Source organism: Conger conger, chromosome 16 (genome assembly GCF_963514075.1).
Source record: "Conger conger chromosome 16, fConCon1.1, whole genome shotgun sequence".
NCBI classification, from domain to species: domain Eukaryota; kingdom Metazoa; phylum Chordata; class Actinopteri; order Anguilliformes; family Congridae; genus Conger; species Conger conger.
Window position 1 is genome coordinate 32,529,899 of NC_083775.1, and position 15,715 is coordinate 32,545,613.

The 15,715-nt window shown below is 38.9% G+C and overlaps 3 protein-coding genes across 3 annotated transcripts in view; 2 read left to right on the top strand and 1 right to left on the bottom strand.

Annotated features, from left to right (window-relative positions):
* Positions 1-4,286: 4,286 nt before the first annotated feature.
* LOC133114173 (contactin-associated protein 1-like) overlaps positions 4,287-15,715 on the bottom strand; it is a 44,535-nt gene continuing 33,106 nt past the window's right edge. Inside the window, exon 24 of the mRNA XM_061223343.1 lies at positions 4,287-4,492. Within this exon, the coding sequence (XP_061079327.1) occupies positions 4,287-4,492 (206 nt within the window). The remainder of the gene's footprint in view (positions 4,493-15,715) is intronic.
* LOC133114549 (C-reactive protein-like) lies at positions 5,942-7,545 on the top strand. The gene is made up of 3 exons (XM_061224042.1): positions 5,942-5,994; positions 6,317-6,389; positions 6,874-7,545. The coding sequence occupies exons 1-3, from the start codon at positions 5,992-5,994 to the stop codon at positions 7,497-7,499; spliced, it is 702 nt and encodes a 233-aa protein (XP_061080026.1). The 5' UTR covers positions 5,942-5,991; the 3' UTR covers positions 7,500-7,545.
* Positions 10,043-14,420, top strand: LOC133114550 (C-reactive protein-like). Its single transcript, XM_061224043.1, has 3 exons — positions 10,043-10,092; positions 10,446-10,518; positions 13,729-14,420. The coding sequence occupies exons 1-3, from the start codon at positions 10,087-10,089 to the stop codon at positions 14,343-14,345; spliced, it is 696 nt and encodes a 231-aa protein (XP_061080027.1). The 5' UTR covers positions 10,043-10,086; the 3' UTR covers positions 14,346-14,420.

Consider the following 15,715-nt stretch of genomic DNA (forward strand, 5'->3'; position numbering starts at 1 on the left):
AATATATATACTATGAAAATATATACTATTATACATGTTTTCCGATATGCATCCATTTGATTGTACCCATACTAATAGCAGTTTTAAAACCTTAACTCCAAAACATCCCAAATCACACAGGTGCACTGTACATTCAGTGTGTTTGGATAAAAAAAAAAAAGTAAGTACGTATAGTTTCAAGACCAATTCTTTTGAAAATAATTTTCCTGACTTCTTGATTGAGTAAAAGCATATGCATAGGACAGAGAAGAACAGATCGACTCTGTAAATACAACACCAAAGGTAGACAGCTTGAGTTATTTAACTGCCCTGGTAAAAGGTGGCCAAAATATGGTAATGAGGTCTATAACATTTCTCAAGTAACACAAGTAGACTCTGAAAAGATTACCTTTTGCAAATTTTCTGGCCAGAAAGAGATCCTCACAGAACTCTCAGGAGTGATGCCTAGGTACAGTAAGGTTGTTATGCAGGTATTCTATTCTAGCACACAGTAGATTTAGCACTTGTATCTCCCCTTGTGGCCTTTGCAGTGTGAGATCTGTGCATGCTGAGGTCAGTGCACAGTTGCAGGCATTCTCACTCTGCATTTTTAGTTAACCTCTTTCTTCTCCCTCCTTAGATATGTGGTAAAAATAGGAGGAAAGCAATAATTGTTACTAACAATTGTACCTTTCAGTACCTTGTGTCTTTAGCAATACTTAAAATGTGTGGAGTTGAATAGTGGAAATGACTGATTGCTGGTTATACAGGGTGTTTTGATAACAGGCATACAGCATACTGCACTGCACAATGCTGTCATTTACATCCTGTATCATATTGGCTGCATTTTTTAAATAACATGTTTTGCAATGTGTGTCCAGAAGGAAAGATTTATTTTCAGCTGAAGCAATTACGGTGTGTCTATTTATTTGCAGAATCCATGTAATAGCTCTGGATAAAAGTATCTGTGAAATGTAATGTCACGTAGCAAACTGTTCACAAAAATTGTTAGGATTGTGTTTTTTCATTTTTTTCTGTGCTTACAATACACATCAAATTTTACATCTACAGTGATGAGTGATTTGCTCTGGCAGCATCAGACTTTGTTGGTTTTTGTTGCTGTGTTCAGTTAACAGAAATATAGAAATGCACCAAGGCTCGTCAGTGTTTTGTAGTAAGTAAGTGTGGTAGTAACTTTAAGCTCTGATGAAGCTCTAAATGCAACTCTAGATGCAACAACAATATCCTACGATCAACAGTCCAGTGTGGTAAAGTTAAAAAGTGCTAAAGTCTATCCAGTCGTACCTCTGAGCACTTATTTGCAGAAGAGGTTACATTCTCACAGGTACACTTTGTTGCAGTTTTTTAAATCAAATGTCCACTGGGGGTGCTAAAGAGAAGCTTACGCTTGAAATTACTGGAGAATAGGCACGTTTGCTTGGGAGACGGGCTTCACTAATCCGCAGGTTTAGTGTAGTGGTCCAAGCTTGTGAATAGCATGTTAGCTTCTCTCGTTTGCTATCTGGGTCAAAAAGCACATTTATGCAATAACATATCAAACTGCTTGGCATAAATACAGCAAACTATATTAAATCTAAATGAATCAAGGAGGAGAGTCCGGTCTCAGCTTCTTTATCACCCCCAACGGACATTTTGTTTAAAAACTGCAACAAAGTGTACCTGTGAGGACATAATTGTAGTTCTGCAAATAAGTGCTGAGGTACGTTTATGCCATCTGACTGGGCTGGCTAACGTATATTGTTGTGATTCTTTGAAGTGTGAGTGCTTACAGGTCATGTCTGCCCCCCCCCCCTAGTGGTAGAATGAGTCTCCCTATAGTCATATCAGCAGAAACCCTGCCCATCTCCCAAAGAAGACTCATCACTTAAGGTTACAACATAGCACCGCTGTCCCACTAGAATCCTTTCTTTCTTTCTTTGGTTTCCTTTTGTGCTAATGTTATAGGTACAGTATAGCTGTGTAAATATTAGGTTCTTTGCCTAGCAGTGCTTTTGTTTGTTACAATACAAATGGTTGCGTTCTAACATCTCATTATTGATAATAGAAGGGCCTTATCTGCCATCCTGGTGGTACCATGGCTTTGTATTTCCAGTACAAACACGTTCTTCAATTCTGTACATGGCTCTATATAAGTGTTTGGCAATGATTGGCAGGTAATGTAATGTACTGTATGTGTTTGAGCCCCCTTTCCCATGACCCTGTATGCCAGTGAACAGACCAAGATCACACAAGCAATCAAACTCTCTGTAGACCAGTTAACACTCAAATGTCCTACAAGCAATCAAACTCTCCACTGTCTGAACTGAATCACGAAATCGTGAGATTGGGGGCGTCATTAGCTCAGGAGGTAAGAGTGGTCGGCTGGCAGTCGGAAGGTTGCCTGTTCGATCCCCAGCCCCGGGTGTGTCAAAGTGTCTCTAAGCAAGACACCTAAGCCTAATTGCTCTTAACAAGCTGGTTGGAGCCTTGCAAGGAGCCAGTGTGTGTGTGTGTGTGTGTGTGTGTGTGTGTGTGTGAATGGGTGATCGAGAGGCATTAATTGTGAAGTGCTTTGGATAAAAGCACTATATAAATTCAGTCTATTTACTACAGAACCAATTTCCAACAGCAAGGGGATCAAGTTCCTCTTCCCTGTATATTGGATAATAGGGAGTACTACATTGTCATTGTGGTTCACTCACCCATTTCCTGTGAGTAATTTACCTCCACTTCTTCTCCCCACACTTTTTTCATCCCCCCGGAAAATACAACCTTCTAAACTGGCGTTTCTCAACTCTCAACCTTGGGACCCACTTGCCAAAAGGTTTTTATTGTAAACAGGAGCACACTCACACACCTGATTTAATTAATCAAGGACTTTTTGGTGGTTTGATTGGTTCAGTAATTAAATCAGAGGTGTGAGTTCCTGGTTACAATAACCACCTTCTGGCAAGTCGTTCCCGTAGACTGGAGTTGAGAAACATATTATAATCACTAATTATTTTCCAAATTTTTCCTGTCCTTGCTCCTGACCCGGAAGTTGACTGAGGTCTGCCAACTTTAAGGACATTCTAACCTCTTAAATGTTCCATCTAGGAACTAGAAGTAGAAGTTAGGAACTCCCAATCTTTCCTTTGAGCAGGAAAGCATCAGCATATCTTTTGTGTAAGTATTTTTTTGGGAAGCCTGATGTATAAATGACTGACCTGTGGATCCATCTCTCCCCAACTGCCACTCATCTGTCACATCTGTAATTGATATGGCTTCGAACTGACGTTTGAAAGAGCACATTCAATTTACCCAATTCACGTTTTCTTGATTTCCCCATCTTAATTTATTTTTCTTGTCACTTTTCCTAGCCTCTCCCGATGGGTGGACTTAGGAGTGGAACAAAATAGCAAGAAAAAGAAGAGATGAGAAGAATAAGTGATTGGAATTAGCCCAGAAAATCTGGCTAATTACCTTGGAGAAAAGAAATGGATTCAAGGGCCAGGGTTGATGATCCCCGCTGTAAACAATGGCTCACCTCACTGTGTTTCAGTCCCACCACTGAAGCCATATTTGGACAACATGGACAATTTCCTAGGAAGACTACTTGTACTTCACTCTCCTGCTGGTAGTTATGTACATCCTGCGTTTATAGTTCTAAGAAGTCAACAACATTATTTGTTGTGCCAATAACAGTGACAGTAGTCAAGTTTCCAGAGAACCTATCAATATTGAGATTCCTGTAACATTTAAACACCCAGCTCCTCCTATACCTTGCATATTGTCTTCATATATTTGAATAACAGTAAAAACCGACAAAGCATCCCAGTTTGGATCTCTTCAGTAGGAGGCTATTGCAAGTATTTCTTAGAATATAATAAAGGAAAACCATCAGCATTTCTCAGTTTGAGGATTGTAGAATAAAAGCAACAGAGCTACACAAACCTAACTAAAACTGTACTAACACACGTTTTGTGCCCCTGCGTTTAGATAGTGAGACTAGTGGCTACATGTCCTTCACCCTTCCACAGAAACAGAATGTGTATACATATTGCTTTCAGGATACCAACCTGTTTCCCCTTTAAGCTGCTGTTAAATCAACTGGACTGACACTCAGAACAAATATATCCTCTAATTCATGATAGCGCGTTGGTTGAAATGAATACAGTGAGAGTTTGATTGCTTGCCTCTTAGAGGGATTGTCATTGTCAAACAAGCAAAAAAACAACAAACCAGTTGAAAGAGATTTACAAACTTCCTGATGCTGTCCCCACCTTGCTTCATCCAAACCCCCAGCCCAAAGCCTCCATCCAGTGCCTTTATTCGCTCCTGGACGTCTCCTCTTGTATTTGGGGGAGGTTGCTGTTCTTGTCCCTGAGGAGAGTCTCTGTCAGAGGCCAGGCACTGATGGGGGACTCCAGGTTTTTGGGTTCATTGGTGTGGTAGCTGCCCTTGTACCGGTAGAGGTACAGATAGACTGCATACAGGACCACACATATCAGTGCCAGGAACAGCAAGGTAATGACTGGAGACAACATGCAAAGGAGAAAGAAACATCACAGTTGATAGATAGTACATCCAGATGCAGTAATTATTAGAAATAAATGAGTTAACCCTTGAGATACCTGTAAAATTCATGCAGATTACTGATCATTTTGAAAGAACAAAATGCATGTTCATATATATTTTGGTTAGTGTTAAGGTTATGGTTTCGCAAATAAATGTAACCCAGGTGTAGTAGATCAATCATTACACAATATACACTCAGTGAGCACTTTATTGGGTATTTACTAGACTTATTAGACTTATTAAGTCTGCTGCTGCAGCCTATCCAGAGGTTTGACAGGTTGTGTGTTCAGAGATGCTCTTCTGCATACCACTGTAATGCGTGGTTATTTGCGTTACTGTCACCTTCCTTTCAGCTTCGACCAGTCTGGCCCTTCTCATCTGACCTCTCTCATTAATAATGCATTTCTGCCTGCAGAACTGCTGCTCACTGGATGTTTTTGTTTTTCGTACCATCAAACCACCGTGTCTGGCACCAACAATCAATCCACGGTCAAAGTCACTTAGATCACATTTCTTCCCCATTCTGACATTTGGTCTGAAAAACAGCTCACCGCGTCTTGACCATATCTGCATGTTTTTATACATTTAGTTGTTGCCACATGATTGGCCAATTAAATATTTGCATTAACCAGCAGGTGTACAGGTCTACCTAATAAAGTGATCACTGAGTCTATACTACAAAAAACGTATAGAGGCACTGGAAAAGGTTTAAAGGAAGGGCAACCAAATATTTTGTATTTTAAACCTGTATTTTAATAGGGGATCAAAAGCGCTCTTGGTTGCGCTTGAGTGCCAGATGGCAGTCTTGGGACTGAAAGGGTTAAAGAGATGAACAAAGTGAACTACAGGTTACACTTCTTCAGGGTGAGCTCTATAGAAGACTTTTCTGAGGTTCTTCTGTACTTTTTAGAATCATGATTTGGAGGCAAGGCTCCTCTGAAACAGAGTCATTGTCTCAGTAGGACCCCTATAAATGACCAAATAAAGTAAGTAAATAAACATGACCTTCTCAAAAGAAAAATGTCAGTGGTCACAAATACAAAACCCTTTCAGACCCTATGCTCATTACAATCTACACTGGTTCACCATTTTTTCTAATGTTTTGTGCAATTTTTCACCACATTAATCTATTAAAAAAACAATGTCCATTGAATCTTGCACGCTACATTTCGGTCCACTGGAAATTCTTTAATTGAATCTCATTTCTGGATGATATTTTTGGACATAATTCAGGTCTAAAGGGGCTGACAAATACCTGGGAGATTCTCTGTGGCCTTAACTAAAAAAAATGAATTTCTTACAAAATGTGTTATCCTATGTCTTACAAAATAACCAGCCTATTGGGCAGTCTATATCTCAACGAGGGGAGGGCGCAGGTTAAAATCATTACATCAGTAGCAGGAGCAGTCACTCTGTGACTCTCCATTTTCAGCTGCCGGGGAAATCAAACACAAGATGGTATGGGCAATTCTTTCTGTGCGTTCACTAAATCCTGTATCTATTGGAATGTTGTCTGTGTATATGTGTGTAATATGAAAGAACCCTCTACTTTACTCCACTTTAAGAAGTGTTCTTTTGCTCAAACTAATTTTATCAATGCTTATGCAAGTTGAGACCTGATAACTCATTTTGAGCATTTGACAATTTATGAACATTTATTTTAGAAATACTTCAGACTTGTCTGAATAGCTTTGGTTGGTTGCGTTTTGTACTGCTTACATGAGACACTGCTTCTTTAAGGCTGTGGATTGATCTGTATGATATCTTGCGGTCTCTCCAGTTTGCATGCGGTGAAATGGGGGTGTTGGTGGCTACCCTTCTGCTCAGTGGTGTCGCTCTCTCAGCAGCTGATGGTATGGCCTGCTCACAATCCTCACTAAAGTTTCTATTAATCACAAAACATTTTTAATACATTTTTTAGGGGTATCCACATTATTGGTATCCACAACATAGTTATGGCCTAACGTAGCAATACCAAAATCAGTATTTGTTGAGCCTGTGGCAATTGTAGTCCACCTGCAAAATGACATAATATTTGATTTGAGACAGTGGACAAATCCAGGTTTAAATATTTCTGCTTTCCATGGGAGAGATGACCAACGTAACCATACACTGAGTGTAAATTCAGAGATAATTGATAGCATTATAGAATTATATACCATTTTGGTGCTGATCATTTTGTCAATATGAGTGTGATTACGCTCCAATCACACCCAAATGTCCAATTCACCAATTATGTACAACCCCTGCTGACAAGGAACAGTGAATAAAACTCATTTTATGTGTACTATGGCTTTGTGTACCATGGCTTTGTAAATAAATATTTTAACCGTTTAGTTTCCAGTGGAGCAGGTCTGTTTGGGAATGCCCTGGTGTTTCCCATCGAGACGGACAACAGCTATGTCACACTGACTCCACAGAAGCCCCTGGAGCTTAAGGCCTTTACTATCTGCATGAACGTGGCCACGGAGCTGAAAGGTGAAAGAGAAATCCTCCTCTTCGCTTACCGCACCGGAGACTTTGACGAGCTCAATATCTGGCGAGAGCTGGATGGGCGCTATTCCTTCTACCTAAGTGGAGAGGGGGTCTTTTTTGAAATACCGCAACTAAACACATTCAAGACCCACTTGTGTGTCACATGGGAATCTGCCACAGGTCTGTCTGCATTCTGGGTGGATGGCAAGCGGAGCATTAGGAAAGTGTACAAACGGGGACACACAATTCGACCCAAGGGTACCGTCCTTCTAGGGCAGGACCCTGACCGTTTTTTGGGGGATTTTGATGCAAAACAGAGTTTTGTTGGTGAAATATCTGATTTTAACATGTGGGACTATGTCCTGTCTGAAAATCAGATTAAAGCGCTGTATTCATGCGGTGGCCATGTTCCTAAAGGTAACATTTTTGACTGGGAGACAATTCAGTATCAGATCCGTGGAAGTGTATTTGTTGCATCCGCAGACTAGAATGCAAATCATAAATCATTCAGTTCTATGTGACAGTGCTATTGACACGTGCTGTGATATACGTATTCACTTGGATTCAATAAAAGTGTCTCATAATTTCTCAGTGTCTGCAGCTTCAATTGTAAACAATTTGGTCTCTGTATGGGTCTTTTTGTGCGTGAAAGCTAACAGCTGAATAAAAGCATTAGAAAATGTAACATTTTGATACCAAAAATCTCCTCACTCATCATGTACATATTAATGTCCTGTAATGACTGCTTGAAGTCTGTGACCCATAGACATACATCACATAACCATTTCTAAATTTAGAAACGCATAGAATGTAATTTATTTGAATTGTGAAATTAATACATTAGAATTTTAAAGCTGTGAATTCTGTATATTAGAATTGATTCATTTAGCATTGGATAGTTTTGTATTCCTCTCAGAAACGTAGCATCCTATTATTGAGATTCAAAAAGCCAAGCTCTCAAAAAAGGTCCAGAAGAGTGCAGTGGCTGGGAGCCCTGTAACGAGCTTCAGTAAAATCTAAATGAAAAGAATAATAAATATAATGAATTCACTGTTTAAAAGTCAAATTTATTAAATCACAGTTGAAAAATTCACATCTGTTAAATATGTTTTTATAATTCAAATCCTTTTAACCTTTATTTTCTTCCATACATAATCCACTATCATTGGCGTTGAATGGAAGCGAGCTCCACACCGTAAATGCTACGCATCTGGTGTCATTCCTGCATAAGGGACACCAGGGTACACTGCTTAGATTTTGTTCCATATATCTTTATTATTAGTGGATATCATCCTCAGATTTTGTATAAGAAGTTTAGGATTCAACATTTTTTATACATTTGGGACTTCATTAGCACTTCATTTTCATAATTTAGGTATAAATTAGTGTTAGAACTAGAACCATAACTATTAACAGTGGCTTGTTACACATGGGATCCTATGTCTGTGATTATCTACTGAAATGGTTTGTTTCCACAGTATTACTGATTTAACTAATGGAATCAATACATTCAAAACAATGTAGTGCCATTTGATTCTCTTGGCCAAGGCAATCTCAGAGCTACTAGATAGTGCCCTACCAAAACCAAAAGCTCTTAAAGCCACAACACTGATCTTCTAGCACTCTATAGTACAAGCAGCCTATTGAGATGGAAATGCCTCAGTGAATTAAGTAAATATAGCCTATTGGAGAAATGGGAGTTATATTTAACATTACTTAGCCATTTTATCACCAATATAATGTTATATATTAATAAAAAAGTGAGTTCTATTCTGCGTTGACAGGTATGGGTCAAACCATATAGGTTCTGCCACACATACTCCACCTTAGCCACATCAGGGTCTGGCTAAACCAGGCTGGCCCAGTCTCATTTTCAGTGTGTCTGGAAAGCCTTATCTGTTCCCAACAATGTTTCTTGCTCTTCCCCAAAGCCCAGGAAAATTAAAGGCAATGTGTATTCCACTTAATCGATGGTTGAAAATACAGTAAACAGGCACTCGGATATATAATTTTAATAACTTATGATAACTTATGTTGTGAACGTGAAAATATTTCAGAATCGCACTGACATGTAAGTTAAAACTGTATGTTGCTCCACCAACCATCAGTTGAAGTCAAATTGCTGGAAAGGCTACCAGTCAATGAACAAATTCATTATCTGAAAGCAAACATTTAAAGGTTAGGTTACTGAGGGCAGGACCCTTTAATCAACTTTAAATATTTGTCTTTCAGTACATACATAAGATACATGCTCCAAAGGCCAAATGTATTGTGTAGTAAATTACCACTAGCCTATAAAACAGGCTGAACTTTCAAAAACGCTGACAGGACACTGTGCCTCCTTGCATCACCTGGTGTTGTTGTTGACCATTCCAGGTCATTGCTGGATTTTATTTTATTTTTCACAATGAACTGAGCTAACAGTCACACCCGCGGAAAACATGGGACTTACCCATGGAAATTCAAATGCTCAATTTAATGTAATGCATCCATTTATGCACTTTCATTGGACTTTGGATGACCTTCAGATTACGGATTCACTTTTCTCATTTGGTCACCGTAAAGCTCTTGTGCTTCTGCCTGCTTACAGTCACAAATCTCTTTCGCAAATCAAGACCTGCATGGGGCATGGGTTTCTGGATCACGTGGAGGGGGAGGGAGAGTGTAGCTCTCTGGCTGTCAGAACCTTGCAAGTATTATTTTCCTGGCCAGCACCATTGTTGCCGCAGAAGCAAAACGGCAAATGAAACACGAAACCAGTGTTCCGTTTTTTTCTTTTTTAATCATGTTTTGCCATTGTTTCAGTAGGACCTCCCGACATAAATAAATAAAGAAACTAAATATGAAATTCCCATGAAAACATGAAAGTAAAATATTAGTGGTCACTAGTACAAAAATGATATGTGGGTGATTTTCTGTGACCTTAACTAAAAACTATTTTCACACTACAAATTAACCAGCCTATTGGGCAGTCCATATCACACAGAGGGGAGGGAGGTCTCAGGTACTGCTTCAGTAGCATGATCTCTCTCTCTCTCTGACTCTCCATTTTCAGCTGCCGGGGAAATCAAACACATGATGGTATGGGGCAATTCTTTCTGTCCATTCACTAAATCCTGTATCTATGTATCTTGTCTGTGTATATACGTGTAAGATGAATGTTTGGAGTACTATAACTGTTAATGTATGTTTGTCTCACACTGCAACAATAACCCTATTTAAAGAAGTATTATTTTGCTCAAACTACTTTTACTGTTATGTAAGTTGACACCTGAAAACCCAGCATTTGAGTATTAAGTTTGATTTCACTCAATCAGAATGACTTCATACATGGTCTGAATAGCTTTGGTTGGTTACGTTTTGTACTACTTACATGAGACACTGCTTCTGTAAGGCTGTGGATTGATCTGTATGATATCTTGCGGTCTCTCCAGTTTGCATGCGGTGAAATGGGGGTGTTGGTGGCTACCCTCCTGCTCAGTGGTGTCGCTCTCTCATCAGCTGATGGTATGGCCTGCTCACAATCCTCACTAATATCTCTATTAACAGGAAATTACTAACAATATAATCTACTAAGGTATAAGGTGATATAAATTATAAATAGATATAAATTCCCTCATTTTGTGTGGATTTCAAAATAAAAATTTTCCATTTTAGTGGGAGAAACCTGATTACATTAACATTTCACACAGGTCCTAATTCATCCCATTCTCTTTTTTTCTTTATTTATTTTTATTTATCTTTATCTCTCCCAGATATTTGTGGGCGATGCAATGCCAATTATCGTGATGCAGGGCTGCCACAGATCTTTCACCAAGTAATTTAAATATAGCATACAGGTGCATCTAAAAAAATTTGAATATCGTGGAGAAGTTCGTTTTTTTTCATAATTTCATTCAAAACGTGACACTTTCATGTATTCTAGATTCATTACACATGAAATGAAATATTTCAAGCCTTTTTTTGTTTTAATATTGATGATTATGGCTTACAGCTCATGAAAATAAAAAATATTCAAAAATATTAGAATATTACATTAGACCAATCAAGAAAAGAAATGTTGACCTTCTGAAAAGTATGCTCATTTATGCACTCAATACTTGGTCGGGGCTCCTTTTGCACAAATTACTGCATCAATGCAGCATGGCATGGAGGCAATCAGCCAGTGGCACTGCTGAGGTGTTATGGAAGCCCAGGTTGCTTTGATAGTGGCCTTCAGCTCATCTGTATTGTTGGGTCTGGTGTCTCATCTTCCTCTAGACAATACCTCATAAATTCTCTATGGGGTTCAGATCAGGCGAGTTGGCCGGCCAATCAAGCACAGTAATACCATGGTCAGCAAACTAGTTACTAGTAGTTTTGGCACAGTGGGTAGGTGCCAAGTCCTGCTGGAAAAGGAAATCTCCATAAAGCTTGCCAGCAGACGGAAGCATGAAATGCTCTAAAATCTCCTGGTAGACGGTGCGTTGACTCTGGACCAACACCAGCAGATGACATGGCACCCCAAATCATCACTGAAAACTTCACACTGGACTTCAAGCAACTTGGATTCTGTGCATCTCCACTCTTTCTCCAGACTCCAAATGAAATGCAAAATTTACTTTCATCTGAAAAGAGGACTTTGGACCGCTGAGCAACGGTCCAGCTCTTTTTCTCCTTAGCCCAGGTTAGACGCTTCTGACATTGTCTCTAGTTCAAGAGTGGCTTGACACTAGGAATGCGACACTTGTAGCCCATTTCCTGGACACGTCTGTGCGTGGTGGCTCTTGGTGCACCGACTCAAGCCTCAGTCCACTCCTTGTGAAGCTCTTCCAAGTTCTTGAATCATCTTTGCTTGACAATCCAGTCATCCCTGATGCTTGTGCACCTTTTCCTACCACACTTTTCCCTTCCAGTCAACATTCCATGAATATGCTTTGATAAAGCACTCTGCGAACAGCCAGCCCTTTCAGTAATGACCTTCTGTGGCTTACCCTCGACATTTCTGCATTATAAATCCTTTTTTTGATTGGTCTTATGTAATATTCTAATATTTTGAGATACTGGATTTTCATGAGCTGTAAGCTGTAATCATCAAGATTAAAACAAAAAAAGGCTTGAAATATTTCAATTAATGTGTAATGAATCTAGAATATATTAAAGTTTCACTTTTTAAATTAAATTATGGAAACAAATGACTTTTCCACGATATTCAAATTTTTTGAGATGCACATGTATATTCTCTGGACTATAGCTTTGTAAATAAAATCAGACAATCAGTCTGGTCATAATTATTGGCACGCTTGATACATATACCCCCAAAAATACTGTAAGCTAAAAGATGCATTATTATTGACAAACTTTATTTTCCAACATGTGTAACATTTTTCTAATAAAAATTCCTAAGAAACAGATTTCACAATTACTGTCACCCCCATCAGGTTAAAAAACATATTTCCACTAATGGACTGCCATCTTCAGTTCTGACCACAGGTTTTTGATGCGGACTAAGATGGCCATTAAACTAGCGTTTAAGTTATCTGGGGAAAAAATGTGAAGACTATAACCAGACATGATATCGCAGCTATGAAAAGCAACAATATTCTCCTGGATGAATTTATTCATTGATTGATATAAAGTCACATTTTGTGGTCAAAATAACAACAACAGAGATTATTCTCTTGAAGACGTATAATTAATTCAACAGTAAAGCCAATATTTGATTGACGAAGACCTATGTGTTTTCATTTTGTTACTGCATTTGCATTGTGGTAAGAAACTATTGATGAGTACATTTTTAATTTGCCCTTACAGTGTTAAGTGGCATGTTTAACTGTTAATTTCTTCTCTCCATTACCAGACATATGTTGGTCAGTAACCATCTGTCTCTTTTAAATGGACAGTTCTTTTGCTTTTCCCATACTGATGGATGACAAAAGGATTCTCCATGCTTGTTACCTTTTTTTTACTGAAACAGGAACTGATGGAATGACACTCCTTTAGACAGTTCCTTTAGACTAGAGATCAATTCAATTAATGGGTGCCAATAACTTTGACACCTATGGTTTTCATTAAAAAAATAAGATGAATTAATCAAATTATTTATGATTTATTAATATTATAAAATATTTAAAAAGTAGTTTATTATATGCAGGGTTTTCTCCATTTTTATCAAGGGTGCCAATAACTTTGGACCTGACTGTATTTATAGGACTGGTGGACTTCAGGGGAAGCACCACAGGTGAAATGGGTGATTTTGGCTGGATATGACAACTTTGGGATATTAGGATATTTATCACCTACAACTACTGTAGTTTCATAAAATATATGGAATACATCGTATGAAACCACTTTAAATAGTTAATTTAGATGTTCTGATACCAGCCCGGTCAAGTATACCACATATATAACATAAAAAAACGTTAATGCCCATTTTCTTTAAATTACATATTTCCGAAACAGAAAACATACAAATTAACTTAGAAATATCACTATCAAATTTAACATTGTGCTTCATAAGCAAAATAGATAAAAATGAAACATAAAAATTATCTTTGTGCTTTTTAATTATCCATTAGCTAATTTTCCTACAAAATTTTTTTTCATTGCAGTTGTGGCCACATTCAAAATATTACATTTTATTTTTCATTGGAGAAAAAAAATGTTGGCCCCTATTCACCTGTGGTCAAATATTCATTGCTATATGCATTTTCAACCCTTTTGTTTCCACCCGTGTAGTAGGTCTGTTTAGGCAAGCCCTGGTGTTTCCCTCAGAGACGAACAGCTACGTCACACTGACTCCACAGAAGCCCCTGGAGCTCCACGCATTTACCCTCTGCATGAACGTGGCCACGGAGCTGAAAGGCGAGAGAGAGGTCATCCTCTTCGCTTACCGCACCAGAAAGTTTGATGAACTAACTGTCTGGCGAGAATCAGATGGGCGCTATTCCTTCTACATGAGTGGAGAGGGGGTTTTCTTTGACATACCGCCACTGACCACGTTCAAGACCCAAATGTGCATCACATGGGAATCCGCCAAAGGTCTGTCTGCATTCTGGGTGGATGGCAAGCGGAGCGTCAGGAAAGTGTACAAACCAGGACATACAATTCGATCCAATGGCACCGTCATTCTAGGACAGGCTTGTGGGGCTTTCTTGGGGGATTTTCATTCCCATAATTTTGTTGGGGAAATTTATAACGTTAACATGTGGGACTATGTCCTGCCTGAAAGTCAGATTAAGGCACTGCATTCGTGCGGTGGACATGTTCCCAAAGGCAACATTTTTGACTGGCCGACAATTCAGTACCAAACCTACGGGAACGTGTTTTCATCCTATTCTAATTGTGTGATCTAATGAAATATGCACTTCATCAGTAAATGTGCTGTGATGTACAGAACCAATTAGATCCAATAAAAGTGTCTAATACTGTCTTAGCGTCTGCAACTTACAAGTGTGAATTATAATGGGTTTTTGTGTTTTTAATATTATTTTGCTTCATGTCAAGTGTCTGTTTGATCATATATTTACATATAATAGAGTTAAAAAGGCTTCTCTGCACTTTTATGAATTAGATGCCATTTACAGTGGGCTCAAGAATTATTGGCACCCCTCACCAGCAATGCACAAACAAGGCTTAAAAAAAAAAGAATTATATAATTATAGAGAAAGGTAATACGCCAACATGTGCCAAATACTGTACTTTATTAATGTTTCAATGGAAACAACCAAAACCATAACAATCATTTAATAAAAAATAAATTTCAGCAAAATCAAGGTTTCAGAATTATTGGCACCCTTCACCTAGTACTTAGTGCAACCACCTCTGGCAAGGATAACAGCATGGAGTCTCTTCCTGTAATTTTTTACAAGATTAAGGAACACATTTGGAGGGATTTTGGACCATTCCTCTTTGCATATCCTTTCAAGATCCTTCACGTTCTTGGGTTTGTGCTTATCAACTGACCTCTTCAACTCAGCCCACAGGTTTTCGATTCAAGTCTGGTGACTGAGATGGCCATTGCAGAACATTGATTTTGTTGTCACGGAACCATTTCTGTGTGGATCTTGAGGTGTGTTTTGGGTCATTGTCTTGTTGGAAAGTCCACCTATGACCAAGTCCCAGACTTCTGGCAGAGGGAACCAGATTTTCAGCCAAAATTGCCTGATACTTGCTGGAATTCATTATGCCCCTGGACCTCTGGAATTAAAACAGCCCCAAAACATGACTGACCCACCACCATATTTCACTGTGGGTATGAGGTGCTTCTCCTTGTATGCATCTCTGTTCCTATGCCAAACATACCGATGCTGTATCTGACCAAAACGTTCAATTTTGGTCTCATCTGACCGGAGAACCTTGTTCCAGTCATAATGTAAAAGACGTTTGGCAAACTCCAAGTACTTTCTTCTGTGTCTTGTGGTCAGAAAAGGCTTTCTTCTGGCAACTCTTCCAATGAGGCTGTGGTTATGGAGGTGGCGTCTGATGGTGCTTTTTGAAACCTGGTGACCCCAAGATGCCACCAAGGCCTGCAATTCTTTCACTGTGATCCTTGGGGATTTTGTTACTTCTCTCACCATTCTCCTCAGTATCCTGGGGGGCAAGATGCAGTTGCGTCCTCTACCCATGAGATTTTCAACAGTTCCATATCTTTTGAACTTTTTCATAATTGCTCTGACAGTGCTCAGTGGTATATTCAATCGTTTGTGAATTTTCTTGTAGCCAT